This window comes from Diabrotica virgifera, chromosome 4 (assembly GCF_917563875.1).
Source record: "Diabrotica virgifera virgifera chromosome 4, PGI_DIABVI_V3a".
Lineage (NCBI taxonomy): Eukaryota > Metazoa > Arthropoda > Insecta > Coleoptera > Chrysomelidae > Diabrotica > Diabrotica virgifera.
Genome location: NC_065446.1, coordinates 108323739 through 108333151, shown reverse-complemented (window position 1 = coordinate 108333151; position 9413 = coordinate 108323739). Strand labels below are relative to the sequence as shown.

Sequence of the window (9413 nt, the reverse complement as noted above, 5' to 3'; positions counted from 1 at the left end):
CCCGACTATACCTCGGTGACCATCGCCCTCATGAAATTTGTGCTCAGCGATCCCCAAAACTTCAGAGTATTGGTTATTGACTGAATTTGAATGATTATAACATAAACCTCTAGGAACGAGTACCACCCTGGGCACTAGGTACCTCGGAGACCATTGCCGTCATGAAATTTGGGCTCAGCGACCCCTAAAATCCCCAAGTAATGGTTATTAATTGATTTTGAATGATTATAACATAATCCTCCAGGCGACGAGTGCCATCTTGGGCACCAAGTGCCTCGGAGACCATCGCCGTCATGAAATTCGTGCTCAGCGACCCCCAAAACTCCCAAATAATGGTTATTCACTGATTTTGAATGATTATAACATAAATCTTCAGGCGGCGAGTACCATCTTGGGCACCAAGTGCCTCGGAGACCATCGCCGTCAAAAAATTCGTGCTCAGCGACCACCAAAACCTGAGTAATGAATGTTGACCCATTTTGAATGATTATTACATAAAACTCCAGGCGACAAGTTCCACCCTGGGCATCAGGTACCTCGGAGACCATCACCGTGATGAAATTCGTGTTACGCGACCTCCAAAATCCTCGAGTATAAAAATTGAATACATTTCCGTCAATTTTTCACGAGTTCTAAATTTTTCATTTTTCATCACCTTGAGGTGCACCTTTCAAAATGCATTTTCCTTATCCACAAAATGCAACGTTCATCTCTAAGAGATCAATTTAGTTAACAAAATTTCCTGACACTCTCCCAAATCAAATGCAAGAAGTTGCATGACGATTCATCTTACTGCACTAAATTCCTAGGTTTTGGGTTTTTCAGTACTTCGTTGCTTCGCCTATAGTTCCTATTTAGGTACGAATCCATACAAATATAATAAAAAAAAACAGTTTATGAAAATACTTTATTCTTTGAAAAAAATTCAATTATCTTATTCTTCTGTACTTTTCCCGATGTTGTTGTGGGAAATTTTTCCAACGTTTTTATTTGGGTAGGAATCTTGTACGTAGACAGTTTTCCTTTACAGAATTCGTAAAGTTGTTCAATTGTTATTTCATTACCGCTTTTTGTCTTAACCGCTGCACATACTTCTTCGCCTAACCTTTCGTGAGGTACTCCAACTACCTGAAATATAAAATATTTATAACTCAAATTTAAATTATTTGTCGAATGAAGTAATTTTTTTAATTAAAACAAGTAATTGTCGAGATATATCTGTAGATATATACTGTTGTTTTATTGACTTCCAAAAGGCATTTGATCGTGTTAAGCACTCTATATTGATCGAAGCTCTAAAATACATTGGCTTGGACGGCAGAGATGTTCGAATAATTGCAAATTTATATTGGAATCAAACAACATCAGTTTTAGTAGATGGTGTGGAATCACAGGCTCTTAATATTAAAAGAGGAGTACGGAAGGGATGCCTCTTGTCACCCCTGATTTTCGACGTCTACTCCGGAAGAATTTTCAGAAAGGCACTTTCTAAAAAACAAAAGGGAATACTTGTGAACGGTGAAGTCATTAATAATTTGTGATATGCGGACGATACAGTACTCCTAGCTTCTAGTCAAGAAGATCTGGAAACACTACTTGATAGTGTCGTTGAGAGTTGTAGGGAGGCAGGTCTGGATCTGAACATAGGGAAAACCAAAATACTCGTAATAAGTAAACAACAGCATACAAAACCGTCTAAATATTTATGTAAATAATACCAAACTTGAGCAAGTTGATAAAATCGTTTACCTTGGACAGCAATTAAATTGTAACGCAGAAAGTCACGGCGAAATTAGATCTAGGATAGAGCAGGCTAGAGCCGCTTTTAGAAGGATGTCCAAGGTGTTACGTAACAGAGACCTAAAATTGACATTGAGGATCCGTCTACTTCGCTGCTACGTGTTCTCGGTCTTACTTTATGGTGCCGAGTCCTGGACTGTGAATAAAATCGATCTAAATCGCCTTGAGGCTTTCGAAATGCGGTGCTATAGAAGAATCTTAAAAGTTTCCTGAGCGGAGAAGATTCGAAACTCCACAATACTGGAACGTCTCATCAAGACTACTGAGATCATAAAAAGTATCAAGCAGAGAAAGCTGGAGTATTTCGGGCATGTAATGAGAGGTCCCAAATATAGGTTGCTACAAAATATTATGCAAGGGAAAATAGCAGGCAAACGCAGTCCAGGACAAAGAAGAACCTCATGGTTGAAGAACTTGCGAGATTGATATGGTGTTGATACAAGCATGCTATTTAGTGTGGCAGTGAATAAAATTAAGATAACTATAATGGTAACCCTCGTTCTGAAAGGACATGGTACATGAAGAAGAAGAAGAAGTAATTGGACTTCGCAAGTCCATGGTTTTCACCCCAAGTGACCGAAAGTGTAACCGGAAATCAATATTTGAACTCTTCGTATAACTTTGCGTCGATTGGTATGCGATTTTACTAATTTTAAGTCATTTTACTAATTTAATACCTCTATTTCTTTAGTCATCTTTCTCAGAATCTCTATCCTTTTGACGTGTTCTGTCCATGATATTTTCAGAATTACCAGAGAACGGCAGTTCTCGCCAGTGGTGCACAGCTACACCCCCTACACGCGACACTATATACACGAAATTTTTTATTTTCTAAATCCGACTGAATTGAAAATTGGACCAACTCCCATCTTAAAGTTCAGGAAAAGACTCACCCATTCATATGTCAACCATCCATTTTGGTCCAAGGGTGTGGATTTTACAGCCCTTCCTATTTAGGGTCTGTTATTAGTTCTCGTCCCCAAAAACTCCCAAAAACTTCGAAAATTTAACTCCGACCTTTGCGGCTTCTAATAGAAGCGATCATTACCTTTCCAACGCATGTCTAATTTTGAAAATCGGTTATACCGTTCAAAAGTTACCGAGCTCAGAAATATGAGTCAATTTTTATTTAACAAAAGGAAAATGTTTGTGGATATGTATGTATGTATGAGTGTGGAAAAGTTAAACCGATCTGAATTTTTTTCTGTGTTTGAAGAGGGGGTGAGGGCCGATTTAGAACCGGTGTAGTTTGTGAGTTTTGACTACCCATAAGCCAGCTATAGGACTTGGTAATTACAAAACGGCATATTTTTTGGCGGTATATATCTTCGGTTCAAGAAGAGACAGGAGAACAGTAAATATATTAAATCAATAGCGTTGAGTTAAGCTTTCAAATGGTGTTTAAGCTGTCACGATCAGATATACACACGGTTCAGTATAGCCGAAAAACTGAAAAACGATCAGACATACACACGGTTCAGTATAGCCGAAAAACTGAAAAACTAAACTTTGAAAATTTTGGTTTTTCGACAATTACTCAAAATTTCAACCTACGAATTACGTCAAAAACTGAGCGTTTGCAGAAGAACTCTAGACGAATCTAACGGTGTATACCTTATATCCGGGAAAATCCGAATTTTTAAGTTATAGGCTTCATAAATATGATCAAATCTATTTCTTATGGGAAAAACGGTTTTTCAAGCTCAATAATTCCTGTAAAAGCTTCAGTTATCATACTTGACCTTAGATGCATAAGATACTACTTGTTAATACGTTTCAAACTCATGTTTAGTGAACAAAATCGGTTAAGCCATTTAGAAGTTATTAAGCTACAAAATTATAATCCAATTAACGATTATTCCCTAAATGGTTTATGTAGTTCTAGTGATTACGACGCTAATTTGATCTGGCAACGGGCAGTCTGAGTTCATTTACCGGCCATTCCAATATTTTTTTCAATCTATTTCGAATAGAAAAAATCTAGTGTACATTCGATGGACACTAGATCATTTGGAAGATAATACGACAAAGGCGACCATTTATAAAGTTTAACGTGTAATCGAGAAACATTGCATTCAACTTTACACATTTAATTTATAAATAACTTTGAAAAACTCCTGATACAAGAATAAAAATAACCGTTAAACGCCATAAAAATGAGTGGCGCATACGATATTCCAGCTACAAAAGATCTGATATGAATATTAGGTGGCGCGAAAATGTATTTTCATTTTGATGCAAAACGAAATTCTAGTTTTATTTTAAAAGATTTTTTCATAATATTTGCTAAATTTGAAGTAAACGCGCCACAAATGAGTTTCAAAATTCAAACTGTATCAAAGTTACTCTTTTGTGGAGCGTTTTACTTCAAATTTAGCAAATAATATGAAAAAATCCTTTAAAATAAAACTAGAATTTTGTTTTGTATCAAAATGAAAATACATTTTCGCGCCACGTAATATTCATATCAGATCTTTTGTAGCTGGAATATTGTATGCGCCACTCATTTTTACGGCGTTTAGCGGTTTTTTGAAGTTATACTTCTTTAGGCGCGATTGAGAGTAAAATTTCCTAATTATGCGCGCATGCGCACACAGACAGTATGGCGTTTAGTTGCTGAATCTTTTAAGTTATGTATAAATATATCAGTGCAAGAAAAGGTGTGAAAAGAATATATTAGTGTTTTTAGTAAATGTATTATTAATTATATTTTTTGTGTCTTTGGATTTGTCTTCCTCGGGAATAAGATATTTTATAATAATAGTAAGTATATTATTTAAAGTATTTTTGTATTAAATTTGTCAGTATGTATGAGAAATATTGTAACCTGTCAAAGCAAAAGGGATATAGCGCAGTGGTAGAGCGTGTGACCGGAGATCAAGAGGTCCCGGGTTCAAATCCCGGATTCATATCTTTTTATATTTTTGGTATCGTTTTAATAAAAATTTTTTAATTAAAAGTGGTAGGTAAAGAAAGTTAGTTTAATATTTAAATAAAATACAAATAACCTGTTAAGTATATTAATTTCGTTGAAATCATAATAATAGAAGTATAACTTCTTACGTGCGTACAAAGTACACACACATTCTTTTTTATCCTTGTTATTCTATACACCAATAACTCAAATGATTCCAGTTTTTTCATTGATGCTGGATTCAAGATCCAAGATCCCAGTACATAATATAGTATAGACTATAGACTATAGTATAGAGTATAGTAATGACTTTCGTACTGTGAACACCACATTCAGTGAGCTCCAGAATACTGTGACTTTTAAGTGGAATTGTTCAGTTTTATGTTTTGTCTCCAGTGCATATCAAGTACGGATAAACCATTAGTAAGAATACAGAAATTACTTACAATTACTAAGGTTTTTCTTGGTTAAATCCATTTTTTTTCTATTCTATCTGTAATCAAATTTTCTATCCTGTGTTGCCAGTTCTCATAAGTTTTATGATGAGTACCAGATCTGTGCGCAGTAGTGCAACCGATGAAAGTGCTATGGAAGCCATTATAACAAAGGTATTGACAAATTCACTTAGCAAAATAGAAGATAAACTTGACAAATTAACTCAAAAATTTGAAGCATTAGATGCAACACTGAATAATGCAGTTACAAAACTAAATCGCCTAGAAGAAAAAGAAAAAAAATGCAATGAAAATTATAATAATTAATCAGACATTGGATAATCTAAATCAGACAGCAAGAATGAATAGTTTGAGATTTGTTTGAGTAAAAGAAGAAGCGTCTGAGAATGTGATAAGCAAAGTTTTGACATTAATTAATAACCAAATGAAAATTAAATGTTCACTAGTGGAAGTAAATAGAATATTTAGGGTGGGCAAGATTGAAGATGAGCAGAAACCTAGGAGTATCATCGTTGAATTTGTAACCAACCTGAAGCGGAATGAAGTTTATAAATCCAGAAACAAGCTTAAAAATACGGGAATATTTCTGAATGAAGACCTTACTTAAGTTCGGTTTAAACTTCTGTTAGCTGCTAAGAAAAAATAAATGGTGTTAAAAGTGCGTGGTCAATGAACGGAAAGATTTATGTCAATACTGGCAACGGTGTCAGAACCATTAAGAACGAGAATGAGCTTCTTAATTAGGTACGAAAAACATTAGATACAATATATTGTTATGAAATTTTTAAATTTATTCTTATCTTTTGTTTACATGTTTGTTTATTTTAATGAGGATAAGTTTTCACTTGAAATGTTATTTGTTACGAATATAAGTTCAAATGAATCCAACTTAAAATAGTTCAATTTAATTAGCAGATCTAGTTTTTATTCGGTACATCAATACATCAATGAGTTCTTGTTTTTTGTTACATAGAGGTTACAGGTTTTAATGGATAAATGTTAAGTTAACTGGTTTCAGTACGTAAATATATGAGACGTATTTTCCAAAAAAACGTAATCTTGTTTAAAATGTATTATACTGATTATTTCATTCATAGGAGATTCTGACCAATAGAAAGCTACAGAAATCTGAATTAAATCGATAATTTTTTATAATCTCCCGTCGTTAAGTATATTACGTCAGATGCCCTTCGTTGCTACGAAAAAATACATTCAGTGAAATTAATGAAAATTAATGTTTTAAAAATTATAAAAGTGATGACTTTCATTCGTCAAATATTTATAAAGACTGTATGTTTAATGGTACTTACATAAATAAATTACAATAAAATTTTGGTTTTGAACAGTTTTATTCATGAAATAATCCCAACAAACTGCACTCGACCTCTGAAATTAATATAGAATTTTTGCTCTCGTGACACTTTGACATAATTTCACTCGCCTTCGGCTCGTGAAATTAAAACTGTCAAAGTGTCACTCGGGAAAAATTCAATAATTTCAGAGCTCTTCTGCAATTACTACTGATTATTTCATTCATAGGAGATTCTGACCAATAGAAAGCTACAGAAATCTGAATTAAATCGATAATTTTTGATAATCTCCCGTCGTTAAGTATATTACGCCAGATGCCCTTCATTGCTACGAAAAAATACATTCAGTGACATTAATGACAATTAATGTTTTAAAAATTATAAAAGTGATGACTTTCAATCGTCAAATATTTATAAAAACTGTGTGTTTAATGGTACTTACATAAATAAATTACAATAAAATTTTGGTTTTGAACAGTTTTATTCATGAAATAATCGCAACAAATTGCACTCGACCTCTGAAATTAATATAGAATTTTTGCTCTCGTGACACTTTGACATAATTTCACTCGCCTTCAGCTCGTGAAATTAAAACTGTCAAAGTGTCACTCTGGAAAAATTCAATAATTTCAGAGCTCTTGTGCAATTACTACTGATTATTTCATCCATAGGAGATTCTGACCAATAGAAAGCTACAGAAATGCAAATTAAGGTGATAATTTTTAATAATATCCCGTCGTTAAGTATATTACGTCAGATGCCCTTCGTTGCTACGAAAAAATACATTCAGTGACATTAATGACAATTAATGTTTTAAAAATTATAAAAGTGATGACTTTCAATCGTCAAATATTTATAAAAACTGTGTGTTTAATGGTACTAATTTGTACTTGCATAAATAAATTACAATAAAATTTTGGTTTTGAACAGTTTTATTCATGAAATAATCGCAACAAATTGCACTCGATCTCTGAAATTAATATAGAATTTTTGCTCTCGTAACACCTTGACATAATTTCACTCGCCTTCGGCTCGTGAAATTAAAACTGTCAAAGTGTCACTCGGGAAAAATTCAATAATTTCAGAGATCTTGTGCAATTACTACTGATAAATTATTGAATCTACTTCTACATATTTTAAATATATTTAGCCATTGCTTATATGTGTATAGGTCTGAAATTTTTGGGCTGGGCCTTTTTACATGTTTATATTTCTTTTTGTATAACAATCTGTCAATATTAACGTTACAGTTTTATTACTTTACTGACTATTTTGCTGCAAGAAAAATCAAATATAAATGACTTTTCACAATATGTTCGCAAATCTGTCAAGAGGTACGGTACGTACCTATGTGTGGTATGTGGTTCTTCCGTATTAAATAATCGACAGTTGTATTATAGTATCTGCTCTCAAAAATGAGTTATCCTTTTTCCAGCGATAATATGTATAATGGCACTATATTTTCTACTTTAATAACATTGTATTAAAATACTCTTTACAGTATCTGGGCTTACTGCAATAGCTATAAGACATAACAAACAACCTGAATGTTTATTACCAGAATTGTAGGGGTTTGAATACAAAAACACATGATTTTTATAAGGGTTCACAAACCTTGGAATTCGATATTATAATTGCAGTAGAGACATGGATTCAAGATGGGGTTAGGGATGGTGAAATCGTTCATACAAGTATGTATAATTTAATACGGGCAGATAGGGATTTAGAATTCACTGGAAAAACTAGAGAAGGGGGAGTTCTTGTGGCAGTAAAAAAGGAGTATAAAATTGTACAAATTTTCAAACATTGTACAAAATTTGAGGCAATAGCGATTAATATTAAGTTAGCAGGTAATGAAAAACATACAATTTTTGCTTTATATGTACCCCCAAACAGTTCTGATTATATGAACAACTAGTAAATTTCCTTCAAGATAACATTGTTGATATTAAAAAGACGTATATATTTGGTGATTTTAATATACCAGAAATTAAAGGTTGCGTGAGTGAGATCAATGTTTCTAATACTAAATTAAATATTTTGCAATCATTTTTAGATTTTAATTCATTTAACTTTTTAATAACATTACAAATTTTCAAGGTAAAACACTTGACTTGATAATATGCTCTGAAAACCATTTATCAAAATATGTAGTAACACAAGACTTAACACCATTTGTAAAGGAAGATCATTATCACCCTACTCTTAATTTTAACATAGTCTACAATAAAAGTAATAAGCAAAAATTTGAAGTAAATTTGTCCAATGAATATAATTATAAAAAAGCAAATTTTGAACTGTTGGTTAATAATGTCCGAAATACAAATTGGGACGCAGTAAAAAATGAAACAAATGTAGACTTAGCTTTAGAAACTTTTTATGAAATATGGAATAAAATTATACAGAATTGTGTACCAAGATTTAAAACATTTAATAATTCCAAATTATTTCCTAGTTGGTATACAAAGAAATAAAAGATTTAATTAAAAATAAAAACAAATTCAGAAAATTACAGAACATCTCAAATTACTATTTAGAAAAATATAAGGAAAGCAGGCGTGCATTAAAATACTTAATAAAAATAGAAGAGAATAAAGATTTAAAAGAAGTGCAACAAAATGTGGAGGGTAATATAAATTATTTTTGGAACTATATTAAAAACAAAAAATCCAATTGTACTCATGCTGGAAATTTTGTTTACTTAGGTCAGAATGTTGATGGTGAAAATACAGCCGAAGAATTTGCTAAGTTTTTTGCATCTACATACACCTCAGATAAAGCGACTTATAATTTAGATTGTGGTAATAGTTCTTACTTGCATAATGATTTTTTCGCAACTGAATCAATAGATTACAATGATTTCAAAGAAGCTGTAAAAAATTAAAGCCAAAGAAAGCGGCGGGTACTGACGGTATTCCACATATATATATATAT

General features: G+C 32.5%; 1 protein-coding gene across 2 annotated transcripts in view; it reads right to left on the bottom strand.

Annotated features, from left to right (window-relative positions):
• Window positions 1-893: 893 nt before the first annotated feature.
• Window positions 894-9413, bottom strand: part of LOC126883099 (medium-chain acyl-CoA ligase ACSF2, mitochondrial-like) — a 141137-nt gene continuing 132617 nt past the window's right edge. The window contains exon 10 of one of the 2 annotated variants that reach the window (XM_050648341.1): window positions 894-1128. In XM_050648341.1, the coding sequence (XP_050504298.1) occupies window positions 895-1128 (234 nt within the window). In that variant the 3' untranslated portion in view covers window position 894. The remainder of the gene's footprint in view (window positions 1129-9413) is intronic. The other variant, XR_007697499.1, reaches the window with a different exon arrangement.